Source organism: Eupeodes corollae, chromosome 3, assembly GCF_945859685.1.
Source record: "Eupeodes corollae chromosome 3, idEupCoro1.1, whole genome shotgun sequence".
Taxonomy (NCBI): domain Eukaryota; kingdom Metazoa; phylum Arthropoda; class Insecta; order Diptera; family Syrphidae; genus Eupeodes; species Eupeodes corollae.
Genome location: NC_079149.1, coordinates 67415741 through 67431837, shown reverse-complemented (window position 1 = coordinate 67431837; position 16097 = coordinate 67415741). Strand labels below are relative to the sequence as shown.

Below are 16097 nucleotides of genomic sequence, written 5' to 3'. Positions count from 1 at the left end.
ACGAAATCGGTCATACAATAGGCTGTGGATGTTCACAAAACCATCTTGGATTGAAGGCCCCACTTTTTACCAAATGGTTTTCTATAGGCGTGAATGGCAATGCAAGTCTTCTTAACCCGTTCTTCAATGTTTAATTTCCAGTTAGGTAATACAAAAAAATACCTCAGTTTCATTAAATTAAAATAAATATCTGAAAATCAAATTATCAGTTTGAGCATTGAGTTAAGACCAGAGTTGCGTGTATTCATCTTGATATCAATTAAGTTTTATTTTTATTCTTTTTTACACATGTTTGCAGGTAACGCTAAGTGAAGACTATCTTAATGATAATTAGTCCATTCCTGACCTCTTACACTTCCTCTTTTAAGATAAACCCCAATTTTTTTGTAAACTTTTATTTTTTTCCGTTTAGAAACAATTAAAATTCACAACCAGTGTATTTATTGGCAAAGCGTTCAATATATTGTTTTTGTTATCAGTATGAAATATTTCTTGTAGCTAAAATTTTGACAGTTTGACAAACTCAATTTTAAGTTAAATATTTCGGTATATACAATAACCAATGACTTGATTTAGAGAGCATACCAACTCATTCAATTTAAGATAGACTTTCTCTTCGTATTCTTACATAACATGGTTTAATGTAATTGTTAATTTAAAATCCAAAAACAAATATAAATACCAAGGATCAGATTGTATAAAAAACGAAACGGAAAATCTTTTTTTATTTAAAAAAAAAAACTTTGAATATAATTAGAGGTGTATAAGAGGGGTGCATCTAATAAATGAATTAATATTTCCGACCCAAAATAAATCTTACAGTCATTCAGGTTGTACTGGCCAAAACCTTTATGGACCCATAACCCTGACCCAAATGCTTTACATAGGTCGACCCAACCGCCCAGTATTAGACTGTTGTCTGGCCGGATGAACACACGGTCGCTCATCATCAAGAGATAATAACGTGACTGATAAAAAACTGAAATAAACCTTTTACTCTCAAATCTTTAACCTAGTTCTAAAAGTAAACCAATAGTATAAAAGTGTTTATTTACATTAAAGTATATTCTAACAAAAGTGTGCTTATTAGATTACAAAAAGGTATCAATAATGTAGCAAAACTTGTAGACAAAAGTTGGTAGTCTTAATATTATTTAACTCGTTGGTTCCGATAAAAAATAATTAAACTAATTTTGGCTAAGTAAACATATAAGCAGAAAAATTTGTTTTTAATTTCTAAGCAATACATTTAAACATATATTTTATATATGAAAAATATCACTATCTATGTATAAATATAACAAAGAGGCTTTATTTAGGACTTATGTATTACTCTCGCCGTGTATTTCTTTTTACCCTTGATAATTCCTTGTAAACCAATCTTGTTAGCATAGACATTGCAATTACATTTGAGAATATAAGCATATAAAAAACATATTCCCATCCTTGGCTAGATATCATTCCTGCTATCAGAGGGCCCACAGCAGCACCTTAAGAAAGAAATGTTAGTTAAAAATCTATTATATACTATATTCATTTTAATATGTTTACCAATTGATCCTGTGCCATCTATAATAGCTGTTACTGTAGCTAAGGCTTTTGCATTGCCTTCTAAGGAACTATGCTGACCTAACTCGGCGCTTACGGATGTTGTAATAAGAGCGTATGGCCCATTAACTAAAATCCCCCCTAAGAACAATAGTCCAATACTGATCGTCAATGAAACAGTTCCATAGTGATTGTACAAGAGTAACTGCAAAATATAAGACTTATTTTCGACTCTGGTTGTGACAAAAAAAAAACTAAACTTACGACCGGGCAAGCTAGGAATAGCATAATTGAACAAGTTGTTGCTGACATTCCCGTATAGTCGGATATTAAACCTGCTGTGATTGCTCCAATAATACCTCCGACATCGAAAACCGTTGATAAATCAGCGCTTAAACTTGCACCCAATGTAGCTATAAATAAATGGAGACAACAATCAAACTGTGAAATAATAAAGTGTTACATTTAGGTTAATCTAAGACTCAGTTAAGTATGAAATCTTGATGGTTAACCCAATTCTCTTCGTTTAAAATTGCCGATATACTTGATGGATATTGTTTAAAGGTCACTATATAATTGTTATCCGATATAATAATTATTAAATTTGCTTTTACAAATGGCTTTTTTTATGGACTTTTTGTTTTATTTGACTTGACTTTATATTATGTAAAAATATGTTTATAGTTTTTATTTTATCTGTTACTATTTAATGTTACTTACTTGAGGATTGAATGTATAGCGGGAGCCAATACAAAAAAGTGTAGCTTACGAGCTTGGAAAAGAATAAGCATAAAGAAAAGTCAACGACACCAGGTATGCTAAGTGCGCTGATGAGTCCGATTGGCCGACTATCCTGTGGTGAAGAATGCGTTCTATCCAGGATAGGAGTTCTTTCTGTTGGGCGGTAATTCACTTCCTGAAATTCACAAATTCCATAAATTATAACAGGTGTCAATTCTAAAATAGGCAAAGTGACAATTTGTACGAAGTGTTAGATATTAGTGTCTCTTTTCTTAAGAAGAAAATTTTATAAAGTTTTAATTCATATACAGGAAAAGATTTTGAAGTCACATTTGAAATCTCTACTTTGGCACTATTGAGATCTTTTGTAAACTTAAATAAAAATGTATACATGTAAAGTGGGGAGCACAAATGAGTACATGTGTAACTTCGTGCACTTATTGCTGCATAAGAATAACAATAAAAGAAATTTAAAATTTTGTGTGTCCTTTATTTCATATTCAGTACCTACAAAAATTGTCATGTTATAAAAAACGGAAAACAATAAGTTACAGAAAAATAAACCAAAAACTTAAAACAACATGTATTGGATTAGATGTTGCAGACAGGAGATCATTAATAAAAATGAGAATGAGTGTAGGAGATAGAACAGTGCCCTGCGGCACACCAGCATTTATTTTATGGTTTTCAGACTTATATCCATCCAATACTCCTTGTATTGAACGATCCGAAAAGTAATTATTAATCCAATGAAGCAGGGATTCATGGAAACCGAAAACAAGCATTTTCGATAAGATAGCCTGATGCCAAACCCTATCAAATGCTTTTGAAATATCAAGTGCAATATTCTTACTTTCTCTAAAACGATGTAAAGATTTGCTCCAATGTTCGGTGAGAAGAACCATGAGATCACCAGTTGCAATATTGCTACGAAAGCCGTATTGCCGGTCATCGATCTTCAAGATATTTATTGAGCTGATAATTAATCAGCCTTTTCATGACCTTGGAAAGAAGGGGCGTAAGTGCAATCGGTCGGTAATTAGAGGGTGAGGAAGATTCGCCTTTTTTTGGGGATGGGCTGGACAAATGCAGGTTTCCATTATCCCTGAACGAGACCTGAGGAGTAGGACAGATGAAAAAGCTTACGCAGTGGTTTTTAAAACGTTGAAGAGCACCACTTCAGAACAATAGCAGTGATACCATCCGGACCAGCGGATTTATGTGTGCTTAGATCTCTAAGGACTCTTGCCACAGTACGAGTGTGAAAAAAGTTTGGTCCCATAGAATCACTAACTCGCTTAAGTACAGGCGGAGTCATTACACTCACTGGCAGCGTAGAATTGGAGGCGAACTGCCTAGCAAAGAGATTAGCTTTCTCTAAAGAGCTAACAAAAGGAGTGTCATTGACAACGAGCGTTGGAAGAGGAAGAGTTCCCTATGTTTTTTACAAATGACCAACAATTTTTAATGCCTTTGGGACATTGCATTATTTTTTGCCGTAATTGTTGGTCATGTAAAAATTTGGTCCGTCGAATATGTGCGTTGCGGGCCTTTCTGGATTGCATTAGTTGACCATTTTGTTGATTGAGCCATACCTTCACGATTTTTGAAATATTACGTCCACCTCAAGATAAGGCCAGCTATTAACAAAATTGGAAAGATGAGTCTGCAGAATGTTTAAATAATTTCCCTTTCTCATAATTCAATCGATTTTTGTAGTGGTCCAATGTGGAACCATGTGAAGCAACCTCATACCATGACACTTCCCCCACCATGCTTTATTGTTTTTTTTTTTTGTTGACATGGTGCCTTTGGATGGTCTCCTCAGGATGTCGCCAGCAATATTGTTTGCCGTCGGGCTCCTACCGATTAAATTTTGATTCGTCTGACCACATCAAACGCTTCCAGAAATCTCTTGTCCAATTTGTATGTTCTGACTGTGCAGACTGAAGGTTTTTGTTTTTTTTTACCGCTGAGATGTAGCCAATGTCATGGAGGGCTCTTCTTGCAGTCCATCGGCTAACGGGCTCATTAAATGCTATAGAAGCATCCTTTGTTGTTAAAACCTTGTCTCTTTTTATCTGTGTTATCATGAGCCGTGGACCCGCATCCGTTGTTATTTTTGTACGGTGTCTGGCTTGTGGTTTTAAAGCAATAGCTCGCTTTTTCTGAACTCTTACTACTACTGATAGGCGTATATTAAGCTTCTTAGCTATCATTCTCGTTGAAGAGCCATACTCTGTCATGACTACAATACTATCCTCAGTTTGCCGTAATAGTTTTCTCATTATTTCATATTTATTATTTTAAATAGCTATGAAATTATTGTGTACATTTACTTTTTTATTATAGAGTTTTTATCTCAAGCAATAAAACTTTAAGTCACAAAAAAACCAAATCTAACTTTGAGTTTTGATGTTTTTTTAGCAAAATTTGTTTTCTGTTTTTTTTTTTATTATAACCCGGTTTGTTAAGAATTGAAAATAAAATAAATAGCAACACAAATTTTTTCATTTGCTTTTTTTTCTATTCTTATGCAGTACTAACTACAAAAAGCAAAAACATGTACACATTTCTGCTCCCCACTCTATGTGTTTTTCACAACAAACTTAATTTGTAAGCATAGATCTAAGTTTTATAAATAAATCCTTGCAGAGTGATATACAGACGTTTTATTCAATTGGGCTATCATAACTTCCTGAACAGTAGTCTACAATTTCCGGTGAAAATATTAGTTCACAAAGTAAATACAGTCGAACTTCCATAACTCGAACTTTCTTAAGTCGAATTTCTCTATAACTCAAAATTTTATTGAGAACTTTGATTTTTCAACCTTAAGGCCCAACTATAATAGGGATAATATAGAAAAACTTAAAATTCTTTTGATCGGCAAAAGTAATAAGCCATGATGTGATGTAAAGTACCGAGGAAACAAAAAGTCGTGGAAGATCGGGTTAAGGAGTGGGACAAGGTATTTTTTTAATCGAAAACGAAAAATCCTTCTTTTTATTTACAACTGCAGTGCCCACAAATCACCAACAAACTTAAAGTCTATTAAGCTTGTTTTTTTCCACCAAACATGACAGTCGCCTTACAGCCAATGGATCAAGGTGTTAAACAGAATTTTTAGTGCTTCTACAGGAAAAGAATCGTCAGCAAAATACTTTCCTCGCTAAAAGAGGGGAATGTTAGTTAAAAAATTCATAAAAAATGTTTCAATGTCATGGAACTGTGATGTAAAAAGCTCCAAAATACTAAATTTATTTATAAAAGCTGAATTTGGCAAACATTCTCATTGGGAAGAAGAAGACGATTTAAGTTTTTCAGAGCTAAGAGAAATTCATGCAGACTTTGATGTGCCCATAAATGAGTTCAGACAAATGCAAGAGGATTTTTCGCGTATACAAAATACACAAGACATAATATGCAGCCTTCCACAGTACATTAACTTGGATAGTGAAATTATTGTTTGTCAAAGGCAGTCTGATAAATTTTACTTTCGGTTGCATCTCCATGTGAAGGCTTAACTGTGCAGCCGAAACAAGCTAAGCTCCATGAAGCCTTGAAAACAATAAGTGATGCTGTTGTATGTGTTTGACCAATTCTTTTTTAATACTTATTTATTATGTTTTATTAGGCTCTTTTGGTCTTTTTGTTTTTTGAATGCGAATAAATAAAAACTTTATTCCATTCTTTTACCCAACGTTTCGTAAGAATTCCTTACTTCTTCAGGGGATTTTTTGTTCTTTATTCAATATGTTCTTGTATTAAATCACATTATAATTGTTAAAAACTCCGTATTGCATCCTCCCGACATCACTGACACAAATTTACAATAAATAACAAATACAATATAAAATAAAACAAACAAAAAAGAAATAAATTATTAAACTAGACGAGAAAGACATTTATGTATATCAATGCTTAATTTTCAGGTACTTGATGTTAAAGTGACCAAAGACCAAAAGAGTCTAATAAAACATAATAAATAAGTGATGCTCTTCTTACTGAAAACAATACGCCAGATCGTGTTTCAACGTTATTAACGAGATTGAAATTTTTTGTAAATTAAAATGCAATGAAAAAAACGCCAACGAATGATTACTGATTTTTTAAGCTTCTGTAACTCGAATTTTTTGTTCTTTTATTTTGAGAGTTCGACTTATGGAAGTTCCACTGTAGTATCATTTGTATGTTCGTCAAATAATCTACGTATATTATTTGCCTCCAATTCATATTTGTATTGAGTAAACCGATTAATCTCGATATAAAAACGTAATCGCATAACAATTTTATGACAATGCTCATTATATTTTTTATTTGTTGCATTGTTACATTTGATTTATTAATTTTTAATCCAACCTAAGATTTTAGATGATCGCGTTATTATTGTACTTAAGAATGTTGCATATTTCATTTGTCCAGAAATTTAGAAACGTGAAATTAAAAACTTGCAAACATTTTCTATTTTTATTTCTACGATTCCAGGACTTAATTATGTACATTATTGGAAACATTAATGCTTGTTAAATGTGCGTAAGCTTAATTTTCTTCTTATTTGTAGCCTATACAGACATTTTGCCGAAAATGTGATAACATGTATTTTTTAAGATAAACGAAGGAGATAAATGATCATTAATATGTTCAAAATAATAATAAAAAATAAATTTGTTTCCTTCACCAATAGACTAAACATTAATTATGAAAAAGGACGTACAGCATTATTATTGACTTGTTTCAAAACTATTTTTACGGCAGAGCTAGTTTAAAAGATGTTTCCAATTCGAAAATAGCGAGAAATATAAAATTTGAAAATTCTTCAAAACTAGTTTGAAACAAAGTCAATAACATGGCTATGGAATGGACAATAAACGCCACTATAAACAGCTAAACATGCACTTACAGAATTCACATTTATTATTGTGTTTGGTAAATTGTTGATACCAGCCTGGTAATAAAATAAAATTAATGTAGCTTTTATCATGCTAGAGATGAGGTATATACAAGTTATGGTATTGTGTTAGCAATAAAATAATTAAACTTACCGCATCCCGAAAATCATCGACAGCATCTTCAATATCTGATGAATTTGACACTCGTTCATCAATTGATGGCCTTGGATGAAAACCAGCTTGTTCAGGAGAATCAACGAGAAACAAAAATATCATAAAACCCAATACTGCGGCTATAACACCAGGAACAATAAACGACATAGCCCAATCACTTTCAACGTAATTTGCTGCAATCAAAGACCCCAGAATATTTCCTATAGAGGTATGACTATTCCAGATTCCGAATATGAGTCCACGTTTTGATTTGCCAAACCAACGCCCAACAACAGTAACTACGCCAGGCCAACCTGTTGTTTGTACAATACCGGCACAGGCTTGTATTATCAAGAAATACCATAAATTGTGAATGTTATAAGTTTTGGCTATTCCAAAGAGATACGAGAATATGCCCGATAGCATCATTCCAAAAGCAAGAAAGTAACGAAGTGATACACGTTCAGCAACGAAACCTGACACAAACATTGCGGCAGCATAGGAAAATAGGAATGCGGAGTCCAACGCTCCAAAAAGTGTTTGAGCATCATGTCCATCTTGTATAAATAAAAAATAATTTATTAATTTTGTGATATTGTTTTGAGTATTCATAATTTTACCGAATGGCGCATAGCCACCTTCTGTTGTGCTATTGTCTGGATTTGTATGATTTGTGTGCAGGACGGATTTAACAACAGAAATTGGCTTCCTTGTCATGTGATAGCACATATATGAGAGATATGTGAGAACCAAAATCGATGATTCAAAACTGTAATTAAAAATGTATTATAGAAAATTTGTCTAGTTTCTTCTTTTTAAATTAATAACGCGCTATAACTTTAAGTTGGTGCTGGGCATTGCAGAACGCAATATGAACATCGCTCGCTTCGAGTGGAATTAAGCTAACTCCAATGTTGCAAGTTTAAAAAAAAACTCTAAAAAAAGTGTTTACAATGTTTCTATGAGAACAAAACTATTTATTTTATTTTGATGGAATTGGCTTACATTATAAGATACAATATCTTTTAAGATAGCGTAAGTTTCAGTATTCACATACTATTTAAAAATGTTTATGATGTTAAGTAACAAAAGAACTGATTAACATTACCAAAGAAACATTCAAAAACTAATAAAAACAAAATGCAAAATTACTTTATGATAAATTAAATGAAAAAAAAAGAATAGTTGCATTTAACAATAGCAAGGTAATAAAATTAGTTAAATAGAATCGAAAAAGTTTATCATCGAGAGTCTCCAAAGTATTGTCTAAGTCTCGTCTTGAACCGAGTGCTGCACCCAATCATCTTTATGGCAGGGATATACAAAATTGACGACTAAAAACAAGGTAAGAATAGCGTAATGGAGTCAGATCATAACTTCTAGTTGAACGATGAAGGTGGTTTTTTTGTTTGCAGAATACTATGAATCATTAATAAAGTTCTTAAAGCAAATACATTTTCGAGAGAAAATGGAGTATGCAAAAATATTTTCATATTTTCGCAGACCAAAGAGCTTCCTTTTGTCTTTGAAATCACAATTACTAAAAATTTAACAACCGTATAGTAATAGTGGAATGAAAAGGGATTTAGCTAGTATCATTCTTGTTTTAATTTGGGTAATTTTTGGGTAGTCCATAACATTCGTAAGTCTCCGTACACTCTTCCAATTGTGGTTTCTGTTAAATACTACTCCTAGGTTTTTCGCAGATTCAACAAACTGAACTGGTATTGGAGGAAAATAGTACAGTAACAGTATTCTAGGAAAATACGTCATTCCTAATGAGTTTCTGGAAATAATAAGACATTTCGTTTTGGTTGGGTTTAAACAGAGTCTATTAGATTGAAACAAGTGTTGGACTTTATTTAGGTCTTCATTTATGTTATAACCTCCATTTTCAATTAGACCTAGAGAACAGCTATATCGAAGTTGAACGTCGTAAGCATACATATGAAATGACAAGTTGAATCCTAGAGACGGCAGTTCATTTATATACATATTAAATAGAAGGGGTTCCAAAACTGATCCTTGGGGGACACCTCGAATAAGCGGAAGGAAGGTAGTCGTTTAAATATGAAAAAAAAAAACTAATTTCACTGATGATGACACGACCTGGAATTTATCTAGTAGTTTGGTGCATAAAATATGGTGGTCAACGGTGTCAAATTCTTTTGAGAAGTCTAAAAGTGTGAGGAAAGTCACATGATTCTTATCAAGACTCTCTCTAATTTCTTCAACTACATTAATGAGAGCTGTTGTGTAGCTATGACCTGGGCGAAACCCGGATTGATTTGGACATAACATTTCATTTTGATCCAAGTATTGTCTTATCTGCGTGTTTAACGTTAAAATTTCTTAATATATAATTAAAATCTTAAAAATTAAACTAGACTGTTTAATTTGCAATTCATACTTTTTATATTATCATTTGGTGAATTAATACAAGAGTGAAATTCATTATATGTTTCAATTAATTGATTTAAGGAGCTATGTGCTCGTACACCATAGTTTGATCTGCTAAAATTTGTATTCAATGGTTTCTGGAGTCTTATACTTGTACGACTAAAACTAAAGCTTAAGCTGCCAAGAACTGATGGTAATTAAATTTGTCCGTTTATTATTCCTAAAATAAAACAAAACTGAAAGAACATCCTATGATTTGTCAAAGAAGGAAGATTTTTGAGAGATAGTCTTTGTGAATAAGGCGGTAATGTATGAATATCATGAAACCACGGAAGGGATCGTAGACAAAAACGCAAAACTCTTTTTTGAATGGCTTCGAGTCTTGTGACGTGAACGGCGTAGTAAGGTAACCTTACTGTACAAGCATATGCCAGAACTGGTCTCACAAATGAAATAATTTTAAAACATATGGATCACGGAAATCACGGAAATCACGACCAAATCTTTTAATGAAACTCAGAATTCTATTTGCTTTTTTCACTATAAAGTTAATATGTTCATTTAATGTTTGTTTAGGATCTAAGACAACACCCAATACATATAATCTACTTAAAGGACAAGAATGAAACATGTAACTAAAAACAATGGGAACTGTTTTGCGTGTAAAACTCATGGTCTTACATTTGTCAACATTTAAATCAATAAGATTATTATTGCACCATTCCCTGAATAATATTAAGTCTTCTTGCAAGAGAAGACAGATGTAAAGTGAATTTTTATGATCGAAACCAAGTCACTTATAAATGAAACAAATAGAATAGTACCTAGGTGACTACCCTGTGGGACACCAGAATTTACAACAAATGAACTTGAACACTCATTACGAAATTTAACACTATAACGTCTAACTTGCATATATAAGGTTTATGAAACAGTCGTTAAAACCTTGCTGCGATAGTTTTAAAAGTAATGTTTTATGACACAATTTGTCAAAGGCCTTGCTGAAATCAGTAAAGATACAATCTACTTGTTCATGTTTTTCAAAAACATCTAAACAAAAGGACGTAAAGTGAAACAGATTAGTATCACTTCAAAAGAAAGGAATAGGTCGGAAGTTCATTATTTCTTTTTTAAGACCTTTTTTGTGTACTGGTGTACTTATGAAGGAGCTCTTCTAGATAAAAGGAAACAGCGAGTGTTGTAAAGTACACATAACTGGTGTTCTAAATACGCAGCAAATTTCTTTAAAATGAATGATGGTACACCGTCGGGACCAGAACTAAAACATTCGTCAAGTTATAGGATACTATTAAGGTCAGTATCTTCACTTATAACGAAATTGATAGAATTTAAGTGAGGACAATTTGAAACAGTGGTAGATGTGTTAGGAAAACTAATAGTATATGATCTAAAAAACTATCTTTGAAGTAGTTTGCAAACATGTTCGCAATTATTTTCGGCTCATTACTATTTGATGTAGAATCAGTCATTAAGTTAGGGTACCCACATGTTTTTTTCTTACGATCAACTAATTTCCAAAAACTATCAGGATTATTTTTAAAGTTTAATTCAATTTTCCGAATGTAGTCATCATATAGGATGCTTGTTCATTTTGTTTTTTTTTTTTAAGTTTTTAACTTGAGAATCAAACCATGGAGGAACACTCAAATTATTACGAGTCTTTTTAAATGGAATCGTTTTGTAGAAACAGTCAAAAAGAGTTAAATAAAAAATCTTACGCGTATCGTCAATATATGGTGACTAAAATTGCAATTGAACTAATATTTAATATTAGTTTTAAGGAATTAAGGTGTCTTGAATTCGAATTTTTTTTATTACATTAGTTTTTTTTTTAAATACCGCTTTAAAAATTATAAAGACAACCATAAAAGATGATTTTTAGCCTAAATTAAAATACAAAATATCTTTTGACAATATCTAGATACAGTTTAAATAATGTTAGTATCAAACTTAGTTTTCGTTCTCATTAGTTATAATATGACTCATGAGTCTACATTTGATTTCATCTGAAGTTTTGAAAAACCTGGAATATAATTAATTTTTTTATGTTTTTGAATAGTTTGTTTTAGAGTTAATTTTTAGTGCTTATTTCAAATCTGGACTTCGACTAATGCATATGTGCTCAAAATCGGAAATAACCGTTTTCAAAACTATTTTTTTTATTAATGTATGGAACGTGAAGAATTATTAATAATGAGGATTTTTTGATAAATAAATAATGTACTGAATATTGTTAAACGAAATAACAAAGTAAGGGATTGTAAATGAAAATTATCAAGAACTTTATTGAAAAACAAAAAAAAAAACAACTTCATGATTTTACCTTTATTTACGAATTTTTGAATTCTTAAGTTCAATTTGATTAAAAACTGAAAAACTGGACAAAAGTAATTTCAGAGTAAATCAAAAATTGGTAATTGGTTTTTGAGATTGTGATTGATATTGAGACATTTTAAAAAGACATTAAAAGTAAAGTAACTGATAAAGCATTGGTTCCCATTGCTCACTGAAATCAAGCATCAGTGAACCCGGTTAGTAGAAAGACCATCTCGAAATCTACCGCGTGCTGTTATCATGTGTTTTTTCTTATGTTCTTTCTCCTCTGTGCTTCCGTCTTATATTGATGTCTTCTGTGGTTATCACCTTATAAAGTCTAGGTCGCAGTGTCCCTACTTGACTATGTGCTGAGTAGTATGTAATGTAATATAATAAAACAAAATGTTCATATAATTTTTCAGTTGATGAGACATACAAATTCTCAATGTTCTAACTGCTAGTTTCATGATAAAAGTTTTTAAGGGTGGGAACAACTACAAAAAATCATTGGAATTTTCTTTGTTTTCAATTTGGCAGATAAACAATAGCTCAATTTACATCCTACATATTATACTTTACATTCTGTCTTTTAACGAAAGTCTCTATGCTCAATATAAACAAGTGAAATGACGAACGATGGCGATAAACTAAATATAAATACTTACAGAAAAAATCTGGGAAATGGGGTCCTAGGACAGCATTTTTGTGAAATCTTCAATATAGTTTTCACACCGAAGGGCATATCATTGTAGGTCGCAGACATTTTTCTTGTTTTATTAGGAATCATCAGATTTTCACTTCCTCTAAGTACACAAACGCCTCTTCTTCTCTATTAATGGTTTCTTTTGAAGATTAATCATGTATTAAAGTATTTTAATTATCTGACTCGGATTTCAAGAGTAAGTTAATAAAATAAGCACTGCAATGCTGACAGCTTTTCTATTGTGCATCAAATTGCAATGCTGGCGTCCGTCGGCAAAAACAACATCAAATGTCTTGATATTTCGTAGTTTCGTTTTTATTTTGTTTACGATTTAAATGTCTTAAGTGTAACAACAAGTTTTGAAAAGTCTATGTACATTTATTTTTAATAAACAATATTAAATTCAGAGCCAAATTATCTTAAATTTTTCTAGACACAGAGGAAACAACACTATCTACGAAGAAGGAACACGACGACAACAAATGGAAATCAAAAATACCCCATTTAAATGGAGTATTTTTGAACGACTTTTCAGTTGTCACTTGTCTTTTTTGGTTCGTGACAGCTGACAGCATTTTCGGTTAGTGCGATTTCTATTTTGCTTTTAATACTGCTTAATGGCAGGCTTACATGAACCTGTATCTGCAATTATGACGAAAAGGGTACTGGGATAGATGTTGGCTATAAAAGTGTACGAGTGAAAATTTGATTCCACGAAGGTGAACATAATTAGCTCTATGGCATAGCATTTATGAATAAATCTTTATTTTTGGGCTAATATATTTATATTATATGTATATTGCATTCTCTTTTTATGCAGAGCAACGTAAATCCACTATAAAGGTGCAACACGAGGCAAGTGCTATCCCAAACCGAAGAAATAAATAATTGGATACACATTATCCACACCATAGAGGAAATATATTAATATATTTCCTCTATGATCCACACTAGCAACGAATAAAATAATCGTGAGTACTTAACCTAAAAAACCATTCTTGTTTTGGTTTCTATGGTGAATGGTGTTCAGCTGTGGCTCCTTGAGATATTTTTCCAGAAGTCTTATAGGCTTTTCACACCAAACCCAAAACCGGGTTTAAAAATGTTTTCGAAAACCCAAAAATCGTTCACACAGAACATTTACACGTTTTCATTTGACATTTAAATTTGTTTAACACCGGCTGTCAAATTTTGTATTAATGAAAAACACATTTCAAAATGAGCCACAGAACTTTCGATATACTGCAAGATACAAATTTTAGCCTTATGAAGGTACTTATCAAGTTGATTTTCAGGAAGGTAAAGATCTATACGAACTCCAAAAGAACGAATGAGATTCCGTCATTGAGTGGTGTATCCAAGTACTTCCTTTCACACAGTGATGTTCTATATTGTATGTATTCTCTCAAGATTCTAGAAGCTTCACTTCAACCGGTTAGAACAAAGAGAAGCTAATTGTGTAGAATATATATGATCAAATCAATAAAAAACAAAACTGTTACAACAAAAATTAATTTTATTTAAAACACTTTCTTTTTTCTTTCACAACAAACTCAATCCAAAATACTACTTATGACTATTGTTTCTGTTGGCCAAATGTGCCTTCAGAATCACCATGTAATGTGGCCGTCCAAGCAGCTTATCGGTTGTGTTGAGAAGATTCTGAACGACTTCGTATAGGTCCTTATGGCTGGAGCAGAAAAGGCCAATTGATGGAAGAGACTTACAATTTTAAGCTGAATTCAAACGATTAATTTGAATTAGCTGGCACAGGCAGGGGTTGAATCCATGCATGACAGTCGTACAATAGGAAATGAAACAAGAAAGAGTGGGGTCCAAAATTGTATAACTTTCCTTATCCCTTTGCGATTCTTGAGCCAATCACTCAACTTCTCAATTACCATTACAAAAAATATTTTATTTCCAAAATTTTCAAAAATAAGTAACACCAGTTACTAGATAATATTTGTTGAGCAATCACATATCTTTAGAAAATTTCACAAAACTGTATTTTTTGTTGTATTAAAAAAAAAAAACAAATATCTATAAGAATTGTTGTTATTTTCTTTGATTTGCTTACGTTTTTGACAACAAATAGCACAGTTTGAATTATGTTTTTGATATATTTTCCACCTGATTTTGAAATAAACAAAAAGTATTATTCTTTTATAATTAAAACAATAATACCCTTTGGTAAAATTAATGTTTTTCGAGACACTTTTTCATCTTTTCAAAGTTCACTTGCTGACTGCCAGATGTCGTCACTCCATGTGTCAAAAACCTTCAATCTTTTATTTTTCAGCCATCGAACAACGCTATCATCAGCTGTTAAAATAATACTTCATTTTTCGCGATAATCTGAGTTTTTTAGAAAAACTCTTACTACAAATAAATATTAGGAAGAATGTCGACAAATTTGGATAAACCTGATAACAATAATAATAAAGGACTCAAAGATTCTTGGGCGGTATTTATATTGTTTTCATAATCACATCTTACAGTCTCATCTTGTGCATCTTTTAAGATTCGTCCATGCCATATATACAAAGAAGAATATAGTGATTGCACAAGTATCAAAGCAAGATTCCATCAATATTTCATCCACGGCGAATCAGTTGATTGTAGTCAATGGTTAACTGATTATCAAAATTGTACGAAGTACGAGGATTCAAATGGTAATAATATTGCTGCTGGAGAAGCAATTGTGCAAAGTGAAGAGGAACGTAGAAATATTCGCTTAAAAGCACATTACGCAAACACAACGTGGAAGAAACGCCAGAGTCCTCCCGATGATTGGGCGAAACCGCTGCCGGAATGGCTGGTAAAAAAGAATCAGAACACTTATTTGGAAGTGAAAGCGAATGAAATAGCTGGTGCAATTCCTGAGCAGGTAGACAGTTCTTATTGTTCTATTATGTAGTGAAGGCAGAATCGGTACAAATAAATATTAGTACATACAATTTAAACAAAATGATTCTTTTGTTGGAAGAAGGGTGATATTGGATTTTGAGCTGGGCATTAACTCCTTTCTGCACTAAATTTCTTCGTGTGCTGCAAGTCACTAATATCCGACTACTTTGACTAATCAATACGAATATAATTCATTAATTAAAATATATATTTAGGTAGATATATTTCAGGAAAAATGGTTAGAGAGAACACTAGGAATAAAAGATAGTATATGCAAAATTTGGTTATGACCAAAAGTTTTAAATGGCATTGAGGTCTTGTGGTTGCATGATGGCAGTTCGCCAAGGAAGTGTATTTAGAATTAAACAGTTCATATTATCCATATTACTGTTGATACAAGCCCGGTCACCCAC

The 16097-nt window shown here is 32.1% G+C and overlaps 2 protein-coding genes across 3 annotated transcripts; one reads left to right on the top strand and one right to left on the bottom strand.

Annotated features, from left to right (window-relative positions):
• Positions 1-1033: 1033 nt before the first annotated feature.
• Positions 1034-13268, bottom strand: LOC129951116 (glucose-6-phosphate exchanger SLC37A2). 2 transcript variants are annotated; one of them, XM_056063130.1, is made up of 8 exons: positions 12737-13268; positions 7955-8103; positions 7335-7891; positions 7193-7237; positions 2269-2464; positions 1813-1961; positions 1552-1753; positions 1034-1490 (listed from the first exon to the last, which is right to left on the bottom strand). In XM_056063130.1, exons 1-8 carry the CDS (start codon positions 12856-12858, stop codon positions 1330-1332), a joined length of 1581 nt encoding a protein of 526 aa, XP_055919105.1. In that variant the 5' UTR covers positions 12859-13268; the 3' UTR covers positions 1034-1329. The 2 variants fall into 2 exon arrangements, with proteins under 2 accessions (XP_055919105.1, XP_055919106.1); XM_056063131.1 differs by lacking the exon at positions 7193-7237 and having other exon boundaries at positions 12737-13267.
• Positions 13269-15080: 1812 nt separating this feature from the next.
• Positions 15081-15745, top strand: LOC129950952 (UPF0545 protein C22orf39 homolog). Its single transcript, XM_056062920.1, has 2 exons — positions 15081-15241; positions 15299-15745. The coding sequence occupies exons 1-2, from the start codon at positions 15179-15181 to the stop codon at positions 15692-15694; spliced, it is 459 nt and encodes a 152-aa protein (XP_055918895.1). The 5' UTR covers positions 15081-15178; the 3' UTR covers positions 15695-15745.
• Positions 15746-16097: the final 352 nt, after the last annotated feature.

Bases quoted from the DNA above. Each gene is read 5' to 3' on its own strand.
- LOC129951116 (XM_056063130.1), bottom strand. From the start codon at position 12,858: ATGATTCCTAATAAAACAAGAAAAATGTCTGCGACCTACAATGATATG. The intron at 7,238-7,334 runs GTAAGTTTAATT...TTTTATTACCAG, and splicing joins TCGATGATTTTCGGGATGCG to GCTGGTATCAACAATTTACC. The intron at 1,754-1,812 runs GTAAGTTTAGTT...TATATTTTGCAG, and splicing joins TATTCCTAGCTTGCCCGGTC to TTACTCTTGTACAATCACTA.
- LOC129950952 (XM_056062920.1), top strand. From the start codon at position 15,179: ATGTCGACAAATTTGGATAAACCTGATAACAATAATAATAAAGGACTC. The intron at 15,242-15,298 runs GTATTTATATTG...GCATCTTTTAAG, and splicing joins GACTCAAAGATTCTTGGGCG to ATTCGTCCATGCCATATATA.